Source organism: Eubalaena glacialis, chromosome 2 (genome assembly GCF_028564815.1).
Source record: "Eubalaena glacialis isolate mEubGla1 chromosome 2, mEubGla1.1.hap2.+ XY, whole genome shotgun sequence".
In the NCBI taxonomy this organism is placed as follows: Eukaryota; Metazoa; Chordata; class Mammalia; order Artiodactyla; family Balaenidae; genus Eubalaena; species Eubalaena glacialis.
Window position 1 is genome coordinate 120229816 of NC_083717.1, and position 26893 is coordinate 120256708.

At 46.0% G+C, this 26893-nt stretch overlaps 2 protein-coding genes across 3 annotated transcripts; one reads left to right on the forward strand and one right to left on the reverse strand.

Annotated features, from left to right (window-relative positions):
- Positions 1-1885: 1885 nt before the first annotated feature.
- ABHD4 (abhydrolase domain containing 4, N-acyl phospholipase B) lies at positions 1886-21428 on the forward strand. 2 transcript variants are annotated; one of them, XM_061180617.1, is made up of 7 exons: positions 1886-1966; positions 5689-5777; positions 6877-7249; positions 7402-7556; positions 9311-9422; positions 19037-19223; positions 19946-21428. In XM_061180617.1, exons 1-7 carry the CDS (start codon positions 1905-1907, stop codon positions 20033-20035), a joined length of 1068 nt encoding a protein of 355 aa, XP_061036600.1. In that variant the 5' UTR covers positions 1886-1904; the 3' UTR covers positions 20036-21428. The 2 variants fall into 2 exon arrangements, with proteins under 2 accessions (XP_061036600.1, XP_061036601.1); XM_061180618.1 differs by lacking the exon at positions 1886-1966 and adding an exon at positions 2002-2073.
- LOC133084275 (eukaryotic translation initiation factor 4E-like) lies at positions 13032-14296 on the reverse strand. The gene is given in 1 exon segment (XM_061180620.1): positions 13032-14296. A coding segment is annotated over 1 exon segment (654 nt). The 5' UTR covers positions 14029-14296; the 3' UTR covers positions 13032-13374.
- Positions 21429-26893: the final 5465 nt, after the last annotated feature.

Below are 26893 nucleotides of genomic sequence, written 5' to 3' on the forward strand. Positions count from 1 at the left end.
TTTTAGACCCTGTTGTCACAGCAAAGGCCTCAGAAGAGGGGAGGTTTGAGCTGAGCTCCCAGAACAAAGTTGCCAACTCTGCAAAGGGACAAATAGCCTAGGGTGGCAAAAGATAGAAAGCCTATGTTTACCACTAGAGCAGCCTGTTTCTTTACTTTTTTTTTTTTTTTGGCCACGCTGCGTGGCCTGTGGGATCTTACTTTCCCGACCAGGGATTGAACCCTGCAGATTGAGTCTGCAGTGAAAGCTCAGAGTCCTAAGCACTGGACTGCCAGGGAATTCCCTGTGTTTCTTTACTTTTGATAATGGTGTTCTTAGTGCCTAACATAATGCTTGGCTTTGAATAGGTATGTATATAATAATAATATGGTAACTTTTTAGCATAAACAAATGTACTAAATGTTTATTTGAATTATCTTGGTTAATTCTTACAAGACACAAGACAGAAGAAGAAAATTTAAAAGATGCTAAATAATTTACCCACAAGCATGCAGTAGAGAAATGGTAAAACCAAAATTGACCTGCACCCAGAATTCACTGAACTTCAGCATCTGAAGTGCTTCCTATAATTGCAGCTTTTAGCATCAAACCAAACCAAATGAATTAGAATCTCAGCGGGTAGGGATTTGGAAACCTGAATTTTTAACAAGCCAGCCAGATGATTGTAATGCACCCTGAAGTTTAGGACCACTCTGCTTTGTTGTAAGAATGAATGAGAGACAGGTCCTCTGCTATTTGTACTACTTTGCCCCACATCTTACAAATTCCTAGACCCCTAAAGTCTATAAATGTCTATTCTCTTAAACTTCAATCCCTTGTAATGCTAATCAGATCAGTTTAACACTGTGTTACAAGAAAGAAGAAATCTCAGAATCTCCTGAGTCCTGCAGGAAGGCTAAAAAAACAAACCACCTTGACAAACCCCTACCACCAGCACTCTCCCACCCACCATCCACTATCTCTAGTCTGGTTTTAACCTAATCAAGAGGATGACCACTCCAGGGACATCAGGCCCTGTTTACCAGTTCAGGTAAATTCTGGAGTCAGCCTTCCGATCTGACTCCTCTGCTAAGCAAGCCAATCAGGACCTCTCTCTCTCCAGCCCCCATCCCAGCTACCTAAAGCGGACCCACCTATGTAGGCTAGTCCTTCAACTGCTCCCCCTGGGGAAGTGGAGGCAGGGACCCCAAACTGACGGAGACCGGGGCTTGAGCCACCTTGTCCCTGGGAACCAGGCTGGGGCCAAAGACAACCCCAGAGCAGAGGAATGCTCATCTTGGCATGTGTGGCTTAGGTTTAGGGTGGCCAGATAAAGTACAGGATGCCCATTTATGTCCTAAATATTGCATGGGACATGCTTACTCCAAAAAAGTATTTGCTGTTTATCTGCAATTCAACTTTAACTAGGCGTCCTGGTTTTTATTTGCGAAATTTGGTAGTCTACTTGGGCCACAGGCTCTCAGACCCTTTGTAGGAGCGTTCAAAGGTTGGTAGTGTCTCCACAAACATCTTGAGCATCTGATTAGAAGGAACACTAAGGGGTGGACTTGAGGGGATGGGGTGGCTATAATAGGGAAGCCCAATGGGTGTGTGGGAGCGTGCAGGGGTAGTTAAGTCACTTTTTAATTATCAGAGAGTAGAGGTTTGATGGAGCTCCTCTGAGGGACTCGGTAGTTTCAGTACTACTTATCTCCCTCACTGTCCCCAAATGTGTGACCAGAACTACTGTCCTATTTTGTGACGCTCTCGGAGACATCTCATGTGTCCCGGCTGTCCCAGCCGGCTGGGTTCAGAGCCCCAGCCCGCGTCCTGAGGCCCCTCCTCCCCGTTCGCGGCGCTGGCCACGCCCCACTTTGCTCTCCTACCCTTTTCTGGGTCAGCTGGTGCTGGCGTCAGGCGGAGGGATGGGCTGGCTCAGCTCGACCCGGCAGGGCTTGTTTACTATGGCTGATGATCTGGAGCAGCAGTGAGTTAATCCTGTCTCTTTCTCTATCTCTATCTCTGGGCCATGAACCTGGGACTGTCTGTGGCTGAGGAACAGTTTTAGACACCTTCCAGACTTTCCTTTTTCAGGTCGGCTTCAGGGGAGGGCTGAGGTTGCGTTTGGTTGCTTTCCTTTTGCCCAGAAGATGCGGCAGCAGAGCCAGGGGAGCGATGGAAGAGAACGCTTTCTACAGCCCAGCGGTTCTGACTTTCCACTTTAGTGTTCGCGTTCATTCCTTGCTCCCCTCTAGTCTATGTACCCTGGGATTAGATTTAGTGGTGATGTCTCAGACCCCCCAAAGCAAGCGTGTGGACGCGGGTGCGGGGGTAACAGCCAGGTCTGCTCGTCTGGATTTGCTCCAGGACGGGAGGCAGGGATGTGGGAAGAGCCTCGCTTAGCCCAGCCCTGCACGGGTAAGGCGTGGCAAGCGGAGAGAGGGCTCCACTGCGCTCGGATTGGTCTGGGTTAATAGGCTTGCAAGTTTCACTCGCTCTCGCCAACCGAGTCGCTTAGTCGCTGGCAATCCTTGTTGATAGTTTTTAATCATCATAACAATATCCTTAATGCTGCGGTTTCAGAATTAGAGCTTTGGGAATTTGTTAACACCGTCTCAAGGACATCAAGTTTGGGGTGCCACCTGTAGGTGGTGTGACAAGCAGTTCACAGTCTGATAGGAGCAAGGAAAAGTTGGAGAATGACTCAGCTTCCAGCCAAGCGGGGTGCGGGGGGGGGGGCGGGGGGGCGTGTTCACCAAAAATGGGCCTTTCCTGGATCCCGCGTTCCCCCTTGTTCCCCCCTTTTCAGAGCTGCTTGCAAAACTAATTAACGTTATGACAATAATAGCTTCCTGGGCTTGAAGCAACTGCCCGGGAGAGTGGTGTTTTCCAAAATGATGCTTCCAAGAGGAGATTTACAATAGCTACGATGACTTAGAGAAATAGAATATTAGAGCTGGCAGAGATTCAGGTAGTTCAGTTCCTTTTTACAGGTGAAGAATCCAGGGCCCAAAGAAGTTAGGAGACCTCAAGGTCACAGCGGTCTAGAACAGTCTTCTTGCCCAGCACAGAACCCCTTCTGCCTCACCCACCATCAGGATAAAGGCACCCTAAAGGGAAGAGACCACCCCAGCCAGGCTAAGTTCGTGGCTAAGCGGCTGCTCTGCTTCTTGCCTCAATTCCCCAGCCCAGCCCTCATCTCCCCAGTGGTATTGAGCAGATAGTGTGCCAGGGACTATTTCCAGTGCTTTACCAGTAGCATTTTTGGTGAAGAAGAGAGGAAAAGCTCTCCCTGAAGAGTATCTGCAGAGTAGCCCTTGATGCTGTTCCTTAGAACAACATTTCTCCTGAGTGCTGCTTTGGGCAGATATAAGGCAATGTGGGGTCCAGATGACATGCCCTAACTTGTCACAGTCTCTGTGGGGCGGAGGGAAAATTTGTCTCTTAAGACTGGCAACATTCTGTGGTCTTGGTGCCCGTGCTTCAAGCCTATAAGGAATTCCAGAGGAATATTGGAAGGGTTCTGAGTCTTCGTAGGACTGGATTGACTGAGAGTGACAGCTCTCATCTGGCTAAAGCCATTGATGGACCAGTTTCAGCTGCAACCTCAGTATTTCTTTCAAACCTCAGTCACTGAGATTTGCTACTTGTAAAACACTGGGAATATAGATAGCTTATGATTTAGCTGGGGAAAAGAACATTTATTGGGAGTTTATCTTGTGCTAGGCATTACTCTGCGCATTAATTCATTTGATCTTTATAACAACCCTATGAGGTACACACTATTATTACCTCCCTTTAAAGATGAGGAAACTGACAGAGAAGGCTAAATAATGTGTCCAAAGACACATTGCTGGTGAGTGGCAATGCCAGGATTAGAACCTCGGTCTCTGGCTTTAGGTCACACCTCCTTTCAGAAAACAGACAAGTGTGGAACTGTGCTTGTATAATGTGAGTATTCGTGTGTGGCCTTGAAAAAATAAGGCGACACCTGGATTTGAGATGTAGGTTCTAGTTCTGCTTCTTTTTCTAACTAGCTGTATAACCTCTTTGGGCATCACTTTGCTCATCTGTAAAATAAAGAGGCTGGACTAGATTTCTAAGGAACTATTCTAATCTAAAATTCTGCACTTCAAATGATGTAGCAAGATGCCCAATGTGTGCCAAGGGGGGGTTGGTAATAGTTCCCCTCGCTCCCCCACAGAATGCCCCTGCTTGACTGTTCTGATGTTTACAGGGCCTTTCTGTAACTGGTGGTGTGGATCCTGAAACCCACTTCATCCAGACAGAGTTCAAGAAAGAGAAATATCATATGGGATGGAAAAGGAATAATAAAAGCTCATTCAGTGAGCATCTGTTTTGTCCCAGGCACCTTATGAGGTCCCTTCCATATCTAGATGCTCGAAGACAGGTTATTTAACAGGCCAACACCATTCTGCTTGTAAATGATATTACTGTGACTTAGATCCAGGGTGTTTTTGTTTTTTTTTTTAAAGCATGTTATTTTTGGTTTTGTTTGTTTATTATTTATTTATTTATTTTTGGCTGCATTGGGTCTTCATTGCTGCACGTGGGCTTTCTCTAGTTGCGGTGAGCAGGGGCTACTCTTCGTTGTGGTGCGTGGGCTTCTCATTGCAGTGGCTTCTCTTGTTGCAGAGCACGGGCTCTAGGTGCGCAGGCTTCCGTAGTTGTGGCACGTGGGCTCAGTAGTTGTGGCTCGCTCTAGAGTGCAGGCTCTAGAGTGCAGGCCCAGTAGCTGTGGCGCACGGGCTTAGTTGCTCCACGGCATGTGGGATCTTCCTGGACCAGGGCTCGATCCCGTGTCCCCTGCATTGGCAGGCGGATTCTAAACTACTGTGCCACCAGGGAAGTCCCTAGATCCAGGGTTTTTAAAAATTATTCCACAACAACTGCTACTTTCAACCTCTACCCTGCAATGACTTAAAGTCCCCTGGGTATAAAGTAGAAAGCAAGATAGGTTATCTTATCTGTTTTACTGCATGCCATTGGAGGTGATGACATGTGTGAGCTTTCTACTCATTTTATAATCTGGAAACAAGGCCAAGGGCAACGTTTGTCCTGTCCGGGAATCACAGCAGGACTTGAACCCAGGTCTCCCTCATCCTTCTCCCTGCCTATCCCATCATGTCATTCAAGGCTGGACTGATTGATTGCCTGAGAGCCCAACTGGGCACTGACACAGTGCTCTGTACTTTCAGGGGCTTGGAAGAGGGCACACACGAACCCTGGTGCCCTGCCAGGAGGGCAGGTGGCATGGGAATTTGCCCTACTCTAAAGGAACATACAGTCCTAGGGATGGCAAAGGAGAACTGAAACATTAGTTAAAAGTTGGCTTTTTTCCCCTTGTAACCTCCTTGAACATTATAATAGCCAGTAACAAAGGGGAGTTGTAAAGCTCAAATGAGATAAAAGAATGTGAAAGGGCTTTGTAAACTGTGAAGTGTCGTGCACATGGTATTCTGAGTATCTGTTGAAACAAAGGGCATGTTGTTGTTAATAACCATTTACCAGAGAAGAGTAACAGTCTATCAGGCAGCCAGGGAATTGCTGACTGCCATAGGGGCAGGTTTCCCGAGCCTGGAAACACCCTGCACCCTGATAACTCTTTTGTAACTAACTGCCAGCAAGGCTGAAAGCATCAGTGTTTCCAGCTTTGCCAGTGAGTGTCTCCGTGTCTCCCTGTCCCAGGCCTCAAGGCTGGCTGAGCAGCTGGCTGCCCACTTGGCGCCCCACTTCCATGTCTCAGCTGAAGAATGTGGAAGCCAGGATCCTCCAGTGTAAGTAGAAGGGACACTCGTCCCACCTCCCTCGGGAGGCCCAGGATACAGGATCTTCCCGGAGCCTGGTACACTGAGCCCACTGATTCCTGATTGACAATGCTTGGGGTGGGAGGAAGGGATGTCTGTGACTGGAGGGAAAAGATTTGCCCAGAGGACACACATTCCATGATAGTGGTTCCTTGACATCTCCCTCCCTGTCCATCATGCTGGTTTCTGTCACATCCCACAACTTCACCTCAAACCCTGTACCAGCTATTAACATACAGCATGTAGAAATGTACACATTCTCTCCTTTACTTCTTCCTTCTCCTATTCTTTTCTTTTGCCATCTCTCCCTTTCTCATCACACAAGCACTTCTTAGATTTACCATCTTCCTACCCAAGGACCAGCAGTCCTGTATTCTCTAATATTACTATTCCTTGTGTTCTGCCCAATTAGCGCCCCCCCCACCCCGCCGTCCAGTTACCAAACAAGATCCTTGGGCCACATCTCCCCATATTCCTCATATGATCTTCCCCGCCCTGTAGCCACTGCCCCAGCCATGGCTGCCCTCTCTCTTATGGACTGGGATAAGTACAACCACAGAAGAGCCACAGTTTTCAAGCCTTTCAAGCTGTCTGGGATCCAGGTGACTTCCCCCTGGCAGCTCTGTCATGTGACTGCCTTCACACCAGCAGAGCAAGCATTGCCCACCTTGGTCTGTCCCAAAGAGGGACCTGGCTCAACCCTCCCAGATACCCTCAGTGAGGACACTCCTGTCCATGGGTCAAGCCCCAGGCACATACAGGTACCAGAGTGATGATAGATGCTGAAGCTCTGTGGGGTCAGTGGGGTCACTGCCACCGTGGACCCAGAGGGACCCAAACAGCCTCAAGGAATAAGATGGCCCCTCTTAATACCTACAGACTAGACGGTCTACAAATTGTACTTGGAGTTGAACTCTTAGGATGTAGGGTCAGAGAGTTGTGAAAGGAAAGGCGAGGGAGGTCAGGAAGGGTTTGGGGATGAGAGAGAGCTGAAGAGTGGGAGTCCAGGCAAAAGGATGATGCTGTCAGCACACAGTCTGATCGCTCTGCCCTGGACCCCTCTCCCCAGGCCTCCAGAACAAGTTCCTGGCCCGATACGTGTCCCTCCCAAACCAGAACAAGATCTGGACGGTGACAGTGAGCCCTGAGCTCAGGGACCGCACCCCCCTGGTGATGGTGCATGGCTTTGGGGGCGGCGTGGGCCTCTGGATCCTCAACATGGATTCACTGAGCGCCCGCCGCACTCTGCACACCTTCGATCTGCTCGGCTTCGGGCGAAGCTCTAGGCCAACGTTCCCGAGGGACCCAGAGGGGGCCGAGGACGAGTTTGTGACCTCGATAGAGACGTGGCGGGAGACCATGGGGATCCCCAGTATGATCCTCCTGGGGCACAGTCTGGGAGGATTCCTGGCCACTTCCTACTCAATCAAGTACCCTGACAGGTAAGGAGGAGCCACCCATCTCCATCATGACAACTCCTCGCCTGGCTGGGAAACTTCCGGTATTTGTTTCCAATAGTTCTCTTCCTGGGTGATTTAAGGGCTGTGATACCTTCAAGCAAAGACAACTTGACTCCTCCTTTTTCCTCCTTTAGAGTTAAACACCTCATCCTGGTGGACCCATGGGGCTTTCCCCTCCGACCAACTGACCCCAGTCAGATCCGTGCACCCCCGACCTGGGTCAAGGCTGTGGCCTCTGTCCTAGGGCGTTCCAATCCACTGGCTGTTCTTCGAGTAGCTGGGCCCTGGGGTGAGTAGCCTGTAGATGGAAAACTGTCTCCTCAAACCACGGCTGTCCCATTCTAGAAGCCCCACTGCACCTGGACTCTCAGCATCCCCTCTTGTTCATGAAAAGTGGGAATAGGCCTAACATTGTTATTTAAAGCTGTTAATCTGGACCAGATGTCTTTGTCTGCAGTTTCAGAAGGTTCTTTTTTTCCTCCATCTGCATGGAAAAAGCTTTTCCGTGCGCGAGACAGATGGAGCAGTACTGCTACTCTGTGCCCCAGAGAGAGAGAAAGGGGCCGTGAGGTGACTCTTCCTCTGCTGAGTTTCTGTGCTCCACGTTTATGGCAGCTTGTTGGTGTTTCAGCGTGGTCACCACTGCTGGATCCCACCCCTGCAGCTCACCCAGCACCTGTTGCCAGGAGAGGTCACGACCAGAGCCTCCAGCCTAGCCCACAGTAGCAGGCAAGCTCCTGCCCCAGTCAGACACCACGTCTTCACCACTTAGTAGCTGTCAGCAAACCCTGTGAGTGAAGGGAGGGAAGGAGGGGGGAGCCAGCCAGAGTGAATGGGATCAGTATGCCCCAGCCTTCTGACCTCACACTGCTAGCACCCTCCCTATCTGGGGAGCCTTTTACTCTGATAAAGAGAAAAGCAGATTCCCTTTATGGAAAAGATTGGTGGCCATCTATTTTGCACCGATGGCTTATATATACACAGTAATGTTCAATAGCCAATTATTATGAATTAATTGCTAATGGCTGAATAAGAGTTATCTCTCTAGGCCCTTCAAGAGAAACAGAATGGCTCTGGATAAAAGAGAAAAATGAGCACTTGAGCAGAAGGTAGGAGTTTGGGGAGAAATGAAGGAAAGCAAGAGACACAGGTGCCAAAGGATACTAAATGCGCAGAGGGCTGACCTTCTTAGGGCACCCAGCACTGTGCACTCCAGCAGACCTTCTATGATCCTTTTACAGGGAGAAGCCCTGCTCTAACCACTCTCCCCATTTCTGGACTTGCCTCTGGCCAGGTCCATGCATGGGCATCAGAGCTATTATGGTTGGGGAGGTTGGCTGGCAGCCATGCAGGAGGACCAGGGCCCAGGGGATCCCGGCTTTGCCTCCCTCTCACCCCTTGCTTCCCACACAGAGAGAGCAGACCAGAAGAGAGAGGCCAGAAGCTGATCATTCATTAGGCTCAATTTTTACAGTGTGTTTCAAGTGCCCTACTGCTTGTGTATGTACTATTTAAAGAAAGGTGAAGGGAACAGATTGCTCTAAAACTGTGCCCTGAGTCTGAGATGCCAGCATTAGGTTTACCTCTTCACTCGTATTCTATTACAGGCCTGAACATGAGAGGGCTCTTGGGAGGTGGTCTGGTTTCATCCACTACCTTCAGAAGATTAAACGGCCATAAAGGGTCTCAGGGAGAAAGAGAACATAGCTCAGACTGTAAAAGCAAAGCATCTCAACCATGGACTCCTGTGGGGCTTGTGATCCTTGGAGAGAAAGATCTTGGGACTTCATTGAGCTGCAGATAATTCTGGTTCCTCAGTGACATTAGACTGTCTAAATTCTTTGGCAACTAACTGACTCTCATTTGTAGTCACCTGGAGCTTCCCAAAAGACTTGCATGCTCTGTCTGCCACTATAACATTAAGTGTACAAAGCAAACAAACCCTTAGGAGAAATAATGTTTGGTTAAAGTTGTTAACACATAAAAGGCAGGAGTCTTTCCTCCCTATTCAAATCGGCCTCTCCACGTTCTGTCCCCTCCCAGGGCCCAGCCTGGTACAGCGATTCCGACCAGACTTCAAGCGCAAGTTTGCAGACTTCTTTGACGATGATACTATATCGGAGTATATCTACCACTGCAATGCCCAGAATCCCAGGTGAGGGCAGCTTCCAGAGTCAGCTCAAGGTCGATGGGTTGGCAGCTAAAACTCCAGCTGCTGGAAAACTCCAGAACTATCCCAGGATCATTCTGTGCTGTATTTCTTCTTCCACAGAGCTCTCATTCAGTTAGGGGAACATAGGCATTAGCAGGCTTGATGGTTTCCAGAGACTTTCCCAGGCATAGGCACAAAGGGATGGAGAAGATAATAGATTAATTTAACATGCCGCCCGTCTCTAGAGGAGGACCCTTACTCTTCCCTGGAGATAGGCAGTTAGCCTGACAGGCAAAAAGTCTGGAAAACATTTGCAAAGATCTTTTTTTTTTTTTTTTAATTTATTTATTTATGGCTGTGTTGGGTCTTCGTTTCTGTGCGAGGGCTTTCTCTAGTTGTGGCAAGTGGGGGCCACTCTTCATCGCGGTGCACAGGCCTCTCACTATCGCAGCCTCTCTTGTTGTGGAGCACAGGCTCCAGACGCGCAGGCTCAGTAATTGTGGCTCACAGGTCCAGTTGCTCCGCGGCATGTGGGATCTTCCCAGACCAGGGCTCGAACCCGTGTCCCCTGCATTGGCAGGCAGATTCTCAACCACTGCGCCACCAGGGAAGCCCCCGATCTTTTTATTTTTTAACTGAAAAAGTGATATGAACATGGTATTTTTTTTTATTTTATTTATTTTTTTATATAGCAGGTTCTTATTAGTCATCCATTTTATACACATCAGTGTATACATGTCAATCCCAATCGCCCAATTCAGCACACCACCATCCCCACCCCCCCGCCGCTTTCCCCCCCTTGGTGTCCATACGTTTGTCCTCTACATCTGTGTCTCAATTTCTGCCCTGCAAACCGGTTCATCTGTACTATTTTTCTAGGTTCCACATATATACGTTAATATACGATATTTGTTTCTCTCTTTCTGACTTACTTCACTCTGTATGACAGTCTCAAGATCCACATCTCAACAAATGACCCCATTTCGTTCCTTTTTATGGCTGAGTAATATTCCATTGTATATATGTACCACATCTTCTTTATTCATTCGTCTATTGATGGGCATTTAGGTTGCTTCCATGACCTGGCTATTGTATATAGTGCTGCAATGAACATTGGGGTGCATGTGTCTTTTTGAATTGTGGTTTTCTCTGGGTATATGCCCAGTAGTGGGATTGCTGGATCATATGGTAATTCTATTTTTAGTTTTTTAAGGAACCTCCATACTGTTCTCCATAGTGGCTGTATCAGTTTACATTCCCACCAACAGTGCAAGAGGGTTCCCTTTTCTCCACACCCTCTCCAGCATTTGTTGTTTGTAGATTTTCTGATGAAGCCCATTCTAACTGGTGTGAGGTGATACCTCATTGTAGTTTTGATTTGCATTTCTCTAATAATTAGTGATGTTGAGCAGATTTTCATGTGTTTCTTGGCCAACTGTATGTCTTCTTTGGAGAAATGTCTATCTAGGTCTTCTGCCCATTTTTGGATTGGGTTGTTTGTTTTTTTAATATTGAGCACATGAGCTGTTTATATATTTTGGAGATTAATCCTTTGTCCATTGATTCGTTTGCAAATACTTTCTCCCATTCTGAGGGTTGTCTTTTTGTCTTGTTTATGGTTTCCTTTGCTGTGCAAAAGCTTTTAAGTTTCATTAGGTCCCATTTGTTTATTTTTGTTTTTATTTCCATTACTCTAGGAGGTGGATCAGAAAAGATCTTGCTGTGATTTATGTCAAGGAGTGTTCCTCCTATGTTTTCCTCTAAGAGTTTTATAGTGTCCGGTCTTACATTTAGGTCTCTAATCCATTTTGAGTTTATTTTTGTGTATGGTGTTAGGGAGTGTTCTAATTTCATTCTTTTACATGTAGCTGTCCAGTTTTCCCAGCACCACTTGTTGAAGAGACTGTCTTTCCTCCATTGTATATCCTTGCCTTCTTTGTCATAGATTAGTTGACCATAGGTGTGTGGGTTTACCTCTGGGCTTTCTATCTTGTTCCATTGATCTATGTTTCTGTTTTTGTGCCAGTACCATATTGTCTTGATTACTGTAGCTTTGTAGTATAGTCTGAATTCAGGGAGTCTGATTCCTCCAGCTCCATTTTTTTCCCTCAAGACTGCTTTGTCTATTCGGGGTCTTTTGTGTCTCCATACAAATTTTAAGATTTTTTTGTTCTAGTTCCATAAAAAATGCCATTGGTAATTTGATAGGGATTGCATTGAATCTGTAGTTTGCTTTGGGTAGTATAGTCATTTTCACAATATTGATTCTTCCAATCCAAGAACATGGTATATCTCTCCAGCTGTTGGTATCATCTTTAATTTCTTTCATCAGTGTCTTATAGTTTTCTGCATACAGGTCTTTTGTCTCCCTAGGAAGGTTTATTCCTAGGTATTTTATTCTTTTTGTTGCAATGGTAAATGGGAGTGTTTCCTTAATTTCTCTTTCAGATTTTTCATCATTAGTGTATAGGAATGCAAGAGATTTCCGTGCATTAATTTTGTATCCTGCAACTTTACCAAATTCATTGATTAGCTCTAGTAGTTTTCTGGTGGCATCTTTAGGATTCTCTATAGTATCATGTCATCTGCAAACAGTGACAGTTTTACTTCTTCTTTTCCAATTTGTATTCCTTTTACTTGTTTTTCTTCTCTGATTGCCGTGGCTAGGACTTCCAAAACTATGTTGAATAATAGCGGTGAGAGTGGACATCCTTGTCTTGTTCCTGATCTTGGAGGAAATGCTTTCAGTTTTTCACCATTGAGAATGATGTTTGCTGTGGGTTTGTCATATATGGCCTTTATTATGTTGAGGTAGGTTCTCTCTATGCCCACTTTCTGGAGAGTTTTTATCATAAATGGGTGTTGAATTTTGTCAAAAGCTTTTTCTGCATCTATTGAGATGATCATATGGTTTTCATTCTTCAATTTGTTAATATGGTGTATCACATTGATTGATTTGCATATATTGAAGAATCCTTGCATCCCTGGGATAAATCCCACTTGATCATGGTGTATGATCCTTTTAATGTGTTGTTGGATTCTGTTTGCTAGTATTTTGTTGAGGATTTTTGCATCTATATTCATCAGTGATATTGGTCTGTAATTTTCTTTTTTTGTAGTACCTTTGTCTGGTTTTGGTATCAGGGTGATGGTGGCCTCATAGAATGAGTTTGGGAGTGTTCTTTCCTCCACAATTTTTTGGAAGAGTTTGAGAAGGATGGGTGTTAGCTCTTCTCTAAATGTTTGATAGAATTCACCTGTGAAGCCATCTGGTCCTGGAATTTTTTTTTTTTTTTTTGCACAAAATTAATGTTTATTCCACCTTTGTGTCATATTCCTGGATCCTTCACCAATGTTACATGAGGAAAAAAACAAAAGCAAAACAAATGAAAAACTGAAATCAGAATCACTAATGTTATGAAGTACGGAAACAAATAAATTAAAATCTAGCAGCCATCAGCAAGAGTACAGCACAGACAATGCTGTAAAAAGAAACAAAGAAAATTGTTAGAAAACTGTATGTATCATAGTCTTTCAAACCAGCAAAATATGCTCCTGCATACAATGGAACATAAACAGAATCGTTCTCTTGTAAGGTATAGAAATGCAAATTCTTTTCTTTAATATTGTAGATGGGTCAAATGTGTTTGTAATCGTTAATTCTTTTAAGCTATTACAGAGTGGGCCAGGAACACATTTATGGATTCTGGGGACGATGTGTACTGTAATTCTTTGATTGGGATAGTGGACACTCTAGCCAAAATTAAAAAAAAAAAAAATATGAACACAGAAGTACAAGACAAAGGCAAATGAGACTTCTCTTATATCTTAGCAACATTTGGATGGAAATCAAATTTAAATGCAGTCCACTCTGCTTTTGAAGAGGCTTTGGTTCAGCTCCCAAACCTCGATTGCTTGAAGCAGTCTCCTATGAGAATACTCGGAAGGTGTCTTCTTAAACAACAAACTTATTTTTAGTGGTGGAGCTGCTCTTAGTAGCTGTGTCTGCATGGGACTGATAACCAATCACTATCTTTGGAGGAGGTCCTAACCTTTCCTTGTATACCCTCCCTATATGTGTAACAGCTTCTCTGTTTTCACATTCAGTAGTCCATATTGCTATTTTGTCACCTTTAGCTCCAACATTAACCACAGCTCCACATACATCATCACTGTAGTCATAAAAAGATCCTCCAATAAGGCACAGCTGTGTCTCTAGCCAAAAGCAATTGAGGTCACTTCGTCTCTGCTGTTTGTTCAATGTAATTAGCCATCGTCCTCCTCGTTTGTTTTTCTCATCTTCCCACATAGGCTCAATACCATCCTTAAAAAGTGAGTAGTCACAGCCAGGCATTAAATTACTAGACAACTGGATATGGTTTTACAGAGCCTAAAAGTCTTCAACAGTATCAAACTTAGAGATCAGCCAAAGGTTTGCTTGCCAAGTTTTGCTTTTATCATTTTTAAAAAACCAGAGTGCCCATCTGTTCTGTAAAGGATGTTTAATATAGTGTTCTGGGTTAGCAACCTCCTGATTAGATTCTGTTTTCTCTTCTTCTGTAGGTGGGGGATTAGGAGTAGGGGTGGTTTCTGGTTCCACAGTCGCCATCTTAGATCGATCTCCCTGGACTTTTCTTTGTTGGAAGATTTTTAATCACAGTTTCAATTTCATTACTTGTGATTGGTCTGTTCATATTTTCTATTTCTTCCTGGTTCAGTCTTGGAAGGTTATACCTTTCTAAGAATTTGTCCATTTCTTCCGGGTTGTCCATTTTATTGGCACAGAGTTGCTGGTAGTAGTCTCTTAGGATGCTTTGTATTTCTACAGTGTCTGTTGTAGCTTCTCCTTTTTCATTTCTAATTTTATTGATTTGAGTCCTCTCCCTCTTTTTTTTTTTTTTTAATTTAACTTTGCATTGGCTTTTTTTTTTAATTAATTAATTAATTTATTTATTTTTTTGGCTGTGTTGGGTCTTCGTTTCTGTGCGAGGGCTTTCTCTAGTTGTGGCAAGCGGGGGCCACTCTTCATCGCGGTGCACGGGCCTCTCACTGTCGCAGCCTCTCTTGTTGCAGAGCACAGGCTCCAGACGCGCAGGCTCAGTAATTGTGGCTCACGGGCCTAGTTGCTCCGCGGCATGTGGGATCTTCCCAGACCAGAGCTCGAACCCGTGTCCCCTGCATTAGCAGGCAGATTCTCAACCACTGCGCCACCAGGGAAGCCCTCTCTCCCTCTTTTTCTTGATGAGTCTTGCTAATGGTTTATCAATTTTGTTTATCTTCTCAAAGAACCAGCTTTTAGTTTTATTGATCTTTGCTATTGTTTTCTATGTTTCTATTTCATTTATTTCTGCTCTGATCTTTATGATTTCTTTCCTTCTACTAACTTTGGGTTTTGTTTGTTCTTCTTCCTCTAGTTCCTTTAGGTGTAAGGTTAGATTGTTTATTTGAGATTTTTCTTGTTTCTTGAGGTAGGCTTGTATAGCTATAAACTTCCCTCTTAGAACTGCTTTTGCTGCATCCCATAGGTTTTGGATTGTCGTGTTTTCATTGTCATTTGTCTCTAGGTATTTTTTGATTTCCTCTTTGATTTCTTCAGTGATCTCTTGGTTATTTAGTAACATAGTGTTTAGCCTCCATGTGTTTGTGTTTTTTACGTTTTTTCCCCTGTAATTCATTTCTAATCTCATAGCGTTGTGGTCAGAAAAGATGCTTGATATGATTTCAATTTTCTTAAATTTACTGAGGCTTGATTTGTGACCCAAGATGTGATCTATCCTGGAGAATGTTCCATGTGCACTTGAGAAGAAAGTGTAATCTGCTGTTTTTGGATGGAATGTCCTATAAATATCAATTAAATCTATCGGGTCTATTGTGTCATTTAAAGCTTCTATTTCCTTATTTATTTTCATTTTGGATGATCTGTCCATTGGTGTAAGTGAGGTGTTAAAGTCCCCCACTATTATTGTGTTACTGTCGATTTCCTCTTTTACAGCTGTTAGCAGTTGCCTTATGTATTGAGGTGCTCCTATGTTGGGTGCATATATATTTATAATTGTTGTATCTTCTTCTTGGATTGATCCCTTTATCATTATGTAGTGTCCTTCCTTGTCTCTTGTAACATTCTTTATTTTAAAGTCTATTTTATCTGATATGAGTATTGCTACTCCAGCTTTCTTTTGATTTCCATTTGCATGGAATATCTTTTTCCATCCCCCTCACTTTCAGTCTGTATGTGTCCCTAGGTCTGAAGTGGGTCTCTTGTAGACAGCATATATATGGGTCTTGTTTTTGTATCCATTCAGCAAGCCTGTGTCTTTTGGTTGGAGCATTTAATCCATTCACATTTAAGGTAATTATCGATATGTATGTTCCTATGACCATTTTCTTAACTGTTTTGGGTTTGTTTTTGTAGGTCCTTTTCTTCTCTTGTGTTGTCCACTTAAAGAAGTTCCTTTAGCATGTACTGTAGAGCTGGTTTGGTGGTGCTGAATTCTCTTAGCTTTTGCTTGTCTGTAAAGCTTTTGATTTCTCCATCGAATCTGAATGAGATCCTTGCTGGGTAGAGTAATCTTGGTTGTAGTTTCTTCCCTTTCATCACTTTAAGTATATCATGCCACTCCCTTCTGGCTTGTAGAGTTTCTGCTGAGAAATCAGCTGTTAACCTTATGGGAGTTCCCTTGTATGTTATTTGTCGTTTTTCCCTTGCTGCTTTCAATAATTTTTCTTAGTCTTTAATTTTTGCCAATTTGATTACTATGTGTCTCAGTGTGTTTCTCCTTGGGTTTATCCTGTATGGGACTCACTGTGCTTCCTGGACTTGGGTGGCTATTTCCTTTCCCATATTAGGGAAGTTTTCGACTATAATCTCTGCAAATATTTTCTCTGGTCCTTTCTCTCTCTCTTCTCCTTCTGGGACCCCTATAATGCGAATGTTGTTACGTTTAATGTTGTCCCAGAGGTCTCTTAGGCTGTCTTCATTTCTTTTCATTCTTTTTTCTTTATTCTGTTCTGCAGCAGTGAATTCCACCATTCTGTCTTCCAGGTCACTTATCCGTTCTTCTGCCTCAGTTATTCTGCTATTGATTCCTTCTAGTGTAGTTTTCATTTCAGTTATTGTATTGTTCATCTCTGTTTGTTTGCTCTTTAGTTCTTCTAGGTCTTTGTTAAACATTTCTTGCATCTTCTCGATCTTTGCCTCCATTCTTTTTCCGAGGTCCTGGATCATTTTCACTATCATTATTCTGAATTATTTTTCTGGAAGGTTGCCTATCTCCACTTCATTTACTTGTTTTTCTGGGGATTTATCTTGTTCCTTCATCTGGTACATAGCCCTCTGCCTTTTCATCTTGTCTATCTTTCTGTGAATGTGGTTTTTGTTCCACAGGCTGCAGGACTGTAGTTATTCTTCCTTCTCTGGACATGGTATTTTTATAAAGAAAAAAAAAAGAAAGAAAGTCTTCTCCTGTCCCAGACCTGTAATTCCTGAATCTTCTTGTTATTTTAGGTCTGAGATATCATGTGACATTGCTTCAGGGAACCTCCTTATATATCTTCCTTTGCACACATGTGACTGTATCTCTAGACTACATTCCTACAAATAGAACTGCTGATGGAAAGATTATGCATTTAAAAATTTAATTATGTGCACCTTGAAATACTTACTGTTGGGATAGGAATGCCTTCCCTCTCTTTGGGGGATTTGGGGATATCCACAGAATCTCTAGAATTTTATATCTATGACAACTCAGACATACGCCCCACAAGCCTGCTGATTTACAGTCTTGACAACTGCCATCCAGGGCAGAGGTAGGGCGGTAGTCTTCCCCTCGGGCAGTGCCATGTGAGGGGCTGATACCATGAGGCACCACCTCTGTGGGGGCCTCACCCCACGCTACTGGGAGGCATCTCAGGGGAGCCAAGGTCATTGGGAGCAGCAGCACTGCCCTGCCTCATTTCAGGACTGTTCAGCCCAAAGCTGTGAAGCAACTGGGGTTTTGCATTCCAGCAGTACTGTCTGAGCATTAGCGTCAAACCCAGACAGCTTTCAGGCAGCGTGGGAACTGTCCATCCAACATTCCTCAGGAGCCCCGCTGATTGAAGGGCCCTGCTTAAGCAGCAGTATAGAAACTCAGCTGAACAGTCAAATCAGGGAGCCCCCTGCTTCCTGCTCTCGACTCCTCTCAGCCCCCACTGGGCTCAGCGCCAGTCTCATACCCTCTGAGGCCCTGCAGGCCCACCCCTAGCCCTTTCCTCAGAGCATTCCCCAGCCCCAGACCTAATTCCGTATAATGAATGGCCTCTCAATCTAAGCCACAGAGTATATAATCACACACCTCATTCAGGTCCTAGAAGAAGCAGAGATGACATCAGTGATAACCAGCCCCTTCCCCCAAACCCCATCACTCAATTTTATAAGCCCCTGAGTCTTTCTGAGTTGTAACCCTCATGAGCTCATGGTAACTCTTACCATTCCCTTGGAAAACATACGATTTGGCCAAAGAATAATATTTGGGGGATGGGGTACCTACTTTGCTTCACCTAAATTTAGGGGCTTTGTACATATTTTCATTTTCTTCACAATGACCTAATAAAGTGGGTATAATTCCTCCCAGCTTATAAATGAGAAAATTAAGGTGTATTCTTGTTTACATGACTTGCTTAGAAACTACAGCCAGGATTTGAACTCATGTCTCTCTGACTCCAGAGTCCATGATTTTTCCACTATGCTGCACTGTCTTAAGGAAGAACCCTGTTTCTGGTGGCCTGTGCAGAACCCAGGCTCTCCTTCATCTCAGGGGTGCAAAGGAGACTGGGGATATAATTACCGAACAGGCTGAGCCTGCTGGGCGGCAGTGTCCCCAACCTCTCCTGCTTCCCAGGAGAGCAACCTGGACAGCTGGCTTCTGCCCCAGCCTTGCAGACCCCTCGTGACACAGCCTCAGTTAGCTCTCCCTAAGGAAATGGCCAGGGAGCAAAGAAGATCAGATTGGCCGTCATTGCTTCTCAAGTCACACAAACTGCTGCTCCCCCCAGGTCCTCACAAGACTGATTTCATTCCATTCTCCTCAGCAAGCCCTTTGTGCTTCTGTAGTACTTGCTCATCAGAGCCCACCCCAAGTGAACCCCTTGGCCCTCTCCTTCAGCCCCAGGAAGCCAAGTCCCTAGTCTGTGTTCTCCTAGAACTCCGCCACCCTTTCATAATTCTTGGGAAATTTGAAGTTAAGTTAATCATATAATTCATTATTTATGCCTAAAGTATGAGGAAAATGTGAGCTCCAGGAGGGCAGGCACTGCGTCTGTCTTGTTCATATGTCCCCACCCTCAGCTCCGGGATGCCACATAAATATTTGTTGAATAAATAGTAACCTATTAGGCTCTTGGATAATTCTCAGTGCCATGGGGTTTTCACAAGTGTGTCCCTCCTAACTCATCTGTGATAGGAGCCTCTGGAGATTCAGTCCTGTCTCCTAATCTTCCTAATATTTAATGAGCCCAGTGCTGGGCTCTGAGAGGAACACAAAGAATGACAAAGATACTGCCCCAGCCTCTGAGATCAACAAATTGACATTTTAGGCTGTGGCGTTTATTCATGGCCTCACCCTGCTTTGCTTCTTCAGTGGGGAGACGGCATTCAAAACCATGATGGAGTCCTTCGGCTGGGCCCGGCGACCCATGTTAGAGCGAATTCACTTGATTCAAAAAGAAATGCCCATCACCATGATCTATGGGGCCAACACCTGGATAGACACCAGCACGGGAAAAAAGGTGAAGCTGCAGCGGCCGGATTCCTACGTCCGAGACATGGTACGTTGGCCACTGGAGGAGCAGGATTGAGGTGGAAACACTGCAACATCCCAGCACGTGTTGATTGACCCAGAGTAGCTGAGTCAGGGTAGCGAAGGGTGATGGGAGAGTCGGGGGGGAAAGGAGTGGACAGGTTGAGCTACAGCAGTGGATCTGAAAGGGTTGGCTCTCTGTAAAATCATAATTAGGGGCTTCTCACTTCTGTTTAGCTCAGTTCAGCTGAAAGGCAGATTCTTGTCCAGTAGTCAGGCACAGGCACCACGCTGTCCCTCCACCCCCTGTAATTCCCACCCCAAACCAGAGCTGGGAACTGTAGAGGCTGCCATGAAGCCTTCCCACCACACTCCTCCAACCTCCCCCCTGCCATTTTTCCTTACCCCCTCCCCCCTCATTTGCTAATGAGTATGCTTAATTAGGCTGGTGCCTGATGGGCCCTGCTTTAGTGGACATGTGGATGACATGAGCAGGTCGGTGGAGGGGCTGGCATGGAAGGAGAGATAAAATCAAGCGCCATAGGAGAAGTAAGGATGGGATATTGGGATTCACTGACTCCCACAGGGAAGTGCCAAGATCTGGGGAGAAAGGTGGACTGTTGTCTTAGGTAAAATAAGTGCTCATGGGCGACAGGCAAGCAGGCTTAAGGGAAAAAGAAATGGTGCAATAGCTTTCCAGTGCCTTGAATGAAGGGCTGTCCCGCCCCTGGTGGGGTCCTCCATCCACAGGAGATCGAGGGCGCCTCACACCACGTGTACGCGGACCAGCCACACATCTTCAACGCAGTAGTGGAGGAGATCTGCGACTCGGTTGATTGAGCTGCTCTTCCTAGAGGGCGAGGAGAAAGCCAGAGAGTCACTCTCACCTCCCTGTCTCCTTACTTACCCCTCTGTCCTTTCCTGACCAACTAACATGTGCCAGCCAGGCAGAGTCTCGGGCTGTCCCCAGGGCAGGACCACAGAAGGAGAGCACTCCTCTCTATGCTAAGGGCTAGAGGCAAAAGCCACAAGTGGCCTTGAGCTCCCCACCCCGGGGAAGAACATAAAGGCTTGCAGAGTGCCACCCCATTCTCTCCATGCCGAGTGTTACCCAGGTGTGGTTATGAAGGGTCACACCAAGCCGCGTCCCCCCTGTGCCAAAGGGAGGGCGGCCGCCTCCCCTGGGCGAAGGAGAGGCTCTCAGTGGCCTTTCCCAGCTCTGGAGTGTGTGTGGGGTAGGTTCCGTGCAGGAATATCTTCCTCCCCCATCACCCCCGGCCCCCCAGCCATGCCAGTTCTGTCCGGAGTCTGGTTGGGACTGGTTCCCACTTAAGTACCAAGAGCAGGTCCTGCAGCTCCCGTGACCTAGGAGGTCATATCCAAAGCCCTCGTTAACAGAGGAGGCCCAGGGCAGGGCAGGGCAGGGCTCGTCCATGGTGAGACAGCTCTGTTCCAGGAGAGCTAGGGCTGGCACCCGGGTCTGCTGAGAGCCAGTGCTCACGGCAGACTCTGTTTGCTAAGGTTTGAGGCAGGCACCGTTGCCATGGGGCTGGTCCTGGCTGAGGATAAGCCCAACCCAGCCCCGCGTTCCAGCCTCATTGTACGGGGGTGCTGTTTGCCTGCCCTGTGTCTCAGCCCCAGCTGCCTAAGCTGGGAACACTCAAGTGCTTCCTTCCTGCCCCCTCTTCCTCCCGCTGGGAGGCCTCTGGGCCTCCCTCTGTGCCTTGGGCCCTGAAGCCCCACCCATAGTGTTGAGAAAGGAGGCCCCCGGTGGAGAGAAGGGAAAGGCCCTTCAACCCTGAGCCGTGTCTGGATCCCCATCCTCTCTAGTATCCGCAGGGTTTTTCTACCTGCCCCCGGAGCTGAGGCTCACGTGAGCCTCCGCCCAGGGTCCAGTGGGGAGCCTCCAGCCGGCAGTGGCCTGTCCTCATCAGCCACAGGATGGTTCTCACTGCCTGGCCCTCCATCCCTGCCACCTGTCCTTCTGGTCTCCAGCTCATCAGCCCCTGACACCCCCCGTCACTCTCTCCCAGGGGCTGGTTCCAGGTGCTGCTCCGAGGTTCTGGGCAGTAGGCTGGGCCTGGCCCCAGAACCAGGGCAGCTCCTGCCTACTCCTTCACTTTTGTAAAGCCAACCCTTTCACCAGAATAGTATTAACTCCTGGTGCTTTGTACTACTGGTCCAGCTGCCTTGGGCTCCTTTTCTATATTAATAAAGAAATGAGTCAAAACTGCCTTTGGTGATGATGTTTAATATTGCTCCAACAAGAGTGGTGCTGAATTCACAACAGCTCCTGTGACACCTGAGTCAGAGGAGGGGGCCCCGAGAGGTACCCACGCACAGGCCACTCGACTCCCTCTCCCGTTTAGTGCAGCATCCGCCCCCTGAGAGGATGGATATGGGCTGGATGGGCCAAGCCCCAACTCACAGGAGGAGAATTAGGCTGAACTGGGTGCTCCCTACTGCCCATTAAATAGCCCTATCATCTGAAGTTCACCTTGGCCTTCACCTGGACTGTTCCCTAGGGCCTATTCTAACTCCTACTCATCCTCAACCTCAGCTCAAATATTCCTTCTGCAGGGAAGCTTTCCCCTGAACCCCTAGACTAGACTTGCACCCCCTCTTCTGTGTCTCCATGGCACACTCGAATGCCCCTTGGTAAAACTCATAAACTTGTAGTCACTTGTTTCGTGTCTGTCTTTCCTCCCTCGATCACAAGCTGCTTTAAGGACAAGGGGCACGTCTGGCACCTAGTTCATGTTCAGTAGATGTTTATTTTGATTGAGCCAAGGGAAGTGAGGCGTGCCAAGTGTTCAGACATGTTCAAATCATTACCAGCGGTGCCTGCTGTGCTGGCTGACTCCAGCTAGGCCCAGAATTTAACAGCTCAAAATGGCACTTAATCCTACATTTGTCATCATGAATGAATGAATGAACAAATGAATGGAACTCCTGGGTATAATTACAAAGCTCTCGTCTATCCGAGGACCCTGCATATTCTATGACTGAAGACTGCTTGATGGCCAACACCTGCCATATGGAGGCGAGGGCAGGTTTTTGTTTTTGTTTTTGTTTTGGCCTTGCCACTCGGTTTATGGGATCTTAGTGCCCCAACCAGGTATCGAACCTGGGGTCCCGGCAGTGAGAGCGCCGAGTCCTAACCACTGGACCACCAGGGAAGTCCTGAGGGCAGGTACTTAGAGCCAAGCACTAGGGCTGTGATAGTGAAGAAATGTGGTCCCTGCCTCTATGGGAAATTACATTCTACATGAAGACTCGTGTTTAATCAGATTATTACGTCAATTAGTAAAAAATCGCAACTGAAAAGTGCAGCCCTTGAGAGGTTGGGAAGGCGTCCCTGGGGAAGTGATGACAGCTGAGCCTGAAGGAAGAGCAGGTGAAAGGAGTGGGGGGGGCGGGTCTGTGGAGAGACCTATTAGCAGGAACAATGGCTGTGAAATGAGGTGGGGTGCGGATCCAGTCCTGCGGGTCCTCTGGCTGTGAGAAGAATGTCGTGTTCATCCTAAAAGCGATGGAAAGAAATAACTGGAGCGGGACTTCCCTGGCGGTCCAGTGGTTAAGACTTCATGCTTCCACTGCAGGGGCACGGTTTGATCCCAGGTCAGGGAACTAAGATCCCGCATGCTGCGCGGTGCAGCCAAAGGAAAAAAAAAAAAGAAAGGAAAAAGAAAAAAAAAATAACTGGAGTGAGGGTCAGGGTAGCGTGGGGAGTGTGACAGAATCTGACTTGAGACTGGAAATGACCACTCTGGCTGCTGTGTTGAGTACCGATTGGAGGGGGATGAGTCCCTGCAGGGGAAACTTTGAGGCCGCTGAGTGGTCCAGGCCAGTGATGCTGGTAGCTTGGACTTGGCCAGTGACTAGTGGACATGCAGAGAAGATGCAAGAAATGTTTAGGAGGTAAAATCAAAAAGACTTGATGTCAGCTCTGAGTGCTGCTACCATCCCCTTGCAGGAAGGGCCAAATGAGGCAGTAGTCAGCAAACCCACTCACATCACAAAACAATCTAGGATATTTTTTTAAATATAGATTCCTGGGCTGTATACTCCAGAGTTTCATTCAGTATACCTGGGTGGAGTTTGACCATGACATCTGCATTTAAACACAGTCCCTAGAATATTCTGAGGCCTCCTGTCTGCAGGTACTAGTCTAAGGGACCCTGTGTCTCTGACCCTTGACCCAGAAGATCCATGTGGAAAAGTAGGGCCTATGGCGCTGAAAGTTCATCTCCTGTTCGCTCCTCTCTTTGGGAGGCTGCATAACATGCTGATCTGATTTTCCCAAACCCAACGCAATGCAAACACATCCTCAGGAGTAGGTACAAGAAGAGTCTAAGGGTACAAATGAACTTATTTACAAAACAGGAATAGAGTTACAGATGTAGAGAACAAACTTATGGTTACCGGGGGGAAAGGAGGAGGGGATAAATTGGGAGATTGGGATTGACATATACACACTACTATATATAAAATAGATAACTAATAAGGACCTACTGTATAGCACAGGGATCAGTACTCTGTAATGACCTATTTGGGAAAAGAATCTAAAGAAGAGTGGATATATGTATATGTATAACTGATTCACATTGCTGTACAGCAGAAATTAACACAACATTGTAAATCAACTATACTCCAATAAAATTTTTTTTTTTAAAGTCTGAAGAAGGTCACCCAGAGTGCCCCGTTTACACTACCATGCCCAAACACATGGATGCATGCAAGCATGTTCACACACGCACACACACACACACACACACACACTCCATCTGACTGGGGCATTCCTAACATTCCCAGGGCTGGGACTAAGAAGTCACTATGAACATACCACCCAATCAGCACCTTTCCTGGTGGGTTCTGAGGATTTATGGTAACAGTTCATGCTATAAACTCGGGCTCCTCAAAGTCCTAGCAGTTTACAAGGAGGGATTCCACAGATAGACATAAAGGGCTGTGACTAACTCCAGACCCAGAAGGTCTTGCACTGTTCAGTGGCTAGCAGGAAATGTGCTAAATATAACTTCCTCCTCGGGAGACAGACACTGAAATATGTGTGCTAAAAATGCAGTCTGATTTCATTGCCAAAAGGGTGGTGAAATCTTGATGAATACCTCTGTCCATTCTGGCATGTCCCGCTGAAAGCTCACAGCTGCAGGTACAGTTTGTGAGCAGATAGAAAATAACCCTATTGGCTGATAACAGTGTCCAATGAATGGTGCAAAACATCACTTTTCTCATCATATGACCTGTCAGTTCACACCGAGTCCTTCTTAGATGGGGTCTGAAGGGTCCTTTTTCTCTGATCTACACCCCCTCCCCCAGGGTCCTGGTCTATCTGGAAGAAGCAAGTGAGATGCTTGAGATTTTGAGGGTCCGTCCCAACCCCATCCAGGTGAAATAGCTCAAGATGAACCATTTCTTCACTTGCTCATGTTGACTGTTTTTCATAGCATAAGCTCAGCATTATTATACTAGAAAAGCCTTTGCCTTTATCCTACTAAACATCACTCTTCACTAGGGTTGAGGAGGAAAGACAATCTCAGCTTGGCACTTGCAAGAATAATGAATTCCTAGACAGAATACTAAGGAGGATTCATTGGTGCCAACAGATGCACAGAGGCTTCCCCCAACCCAGGAAGACAAGACCACATTCTCCTGGTTGGCGACTCTGTAATGGGGTAGGAGGAGCCCTCTGCAGACCTGACCTTGCTAATGATGCTCCGTCCTCCAGTGCGTTCTGAGGCCTGATGCAGAGTTTGTTATAGGCAACCTCATATTTTAGTTGATACATGTGAGAACAAATTATACAACCAGAAGAAACCTGGGACAAAGAGGACTCTGAAGGACGTGGGGTTGCAGACAATATTTTCATCTCCTCAGTGCAAAAGTGTCTGACTTTGGAAAAGAAAGAGCACGAGGCTGACACCTGACAACTGATGTAGTGTCAAGGACAGAGTTTGGAGGAGGGCTTGTGACTTAAGACAAAAGATTTATGGACCTCTGATAAATTATAAGGTAACTAAAAAAATGGACATTATGTACTTCCCAAAATTTTCAAGGAAAGAGAAAAGTGTCCAAATAAAGCTGCTTAAACATGTATTACATCAGTGGTTTCCTACACGGGTCTGCAGACTGGAGCTGGTCCATGACAAAGGGTTTCTGGTCTATGATGAAATAACTTTTTTTCAATATTTTTAAATTCTGAAATTATGTCCTTTCTAACCCTTCCAAGATTTTTTTTTTTTTTTTTTTTTTGGCTGCATTGGGTCTTTGTTGCTGCGCACGGGCTTTCTCTAGTTGTGGAGAGCGGGGGCTACTCTTCATTGCAGTGAGCAGGCTTCTCATTGCAGTGGCTTCTCTTGTTGTGGAGCACAGGCTCTAGGCGCACGGGCTTCAGTAGTTGTGGCTCGTGGGCTCAGTAGTTGTGGCTCACAGGCTCTAGAGCGCAGGCTCAGTAGTTGTGGCACACGGGCTTAGTTGCTCCGTGGCATGTGGGATCTTCCCAGATCAGGGCTCAAACCTGTGTCCCCTGCATTGGCAAGCAGATTCTTAACCACTGCGCCACCAGGGAAGCCCTAACCCTACCAAGATTAAGCTATGTTCTTTAATGAAAAGATATTGACATTCTAAGATTGGGGTGGGAGGGAATGTCATTTCTTGCTTGCCAAACACAGCAATTTCAAGGGATTTTCCCCTATAATTAATTAATTTTAATAAAATCCTAAAGTCTGGGATGTGCTGCATTAGAGAAGACCAGAATGGGAAAGGAACTTGAATTTTATCACAAGAAGACAAATAGATGATGTAGAACTCATGACTGGAGGATGACCATGGACGGAAAGTAGCGTATATGTTGAAAAGGAAATCACAAAACTGAAACTGGAAGCGTTTGGATGAGGATGAAAAAAGAAACAAACAGGAAAATAATACCTGGCAGGAGTTACAGAATATATGTTAAGACAAAAGGAGGACATGGATGATGCTTTTTAAGTTTAGGTTGCAGGGAATGCCCTGGAGGTCCAGTGTTAGGACACTGCACTTCCACTGCAGAAGACACGGGTTGGATCCTTGGTGGGGGAACTAAGATCCCCACACGCCACACAGCGCAGCCTAATAAATAAATTCAGGTCGCAAAACTGTTCCAAGGCAAGATACGGAGGTGCCAGAGGAACCAGCATCAGGGCATCCCCTCCAACTCTCCCTCTGCTGGAAGCAGAACACCTAGTAAATTCTTGCCCTACTGACAATTTCACTTACTAGAAAGTTTTTTTTTAATTGAATTATAATTGACATACAATATTATATTAGTTTCAGGTGTACAACATAGTGATTGATATTTTTATATATTATCTAATGATCACCATGATAAGCCTAGTAACCATCTGTCATCATACAGTTATTACATTATTGACTATAGCCCCTATGCTGTACACTACATCCCCATGGCTTGTTTATTTTATAACTAGGAGTTTGTACCTCATAATCCCACCCACCCATTTCACCCGTTCCCCTACCCCTGTCCCCTCTGGCAACCACCCGTTGTTCTCTGTGTCTATGAGTGTGTTTCTATTTTGTTTTGTCACTTTCTGGAATGTTCAAGAAAGATGGTCAGACATAACTTTTACAGATTTCAGGAAGTCAGATTTCAAATGTTCCAAGGAAAGTTACCTGAGGGGCTCA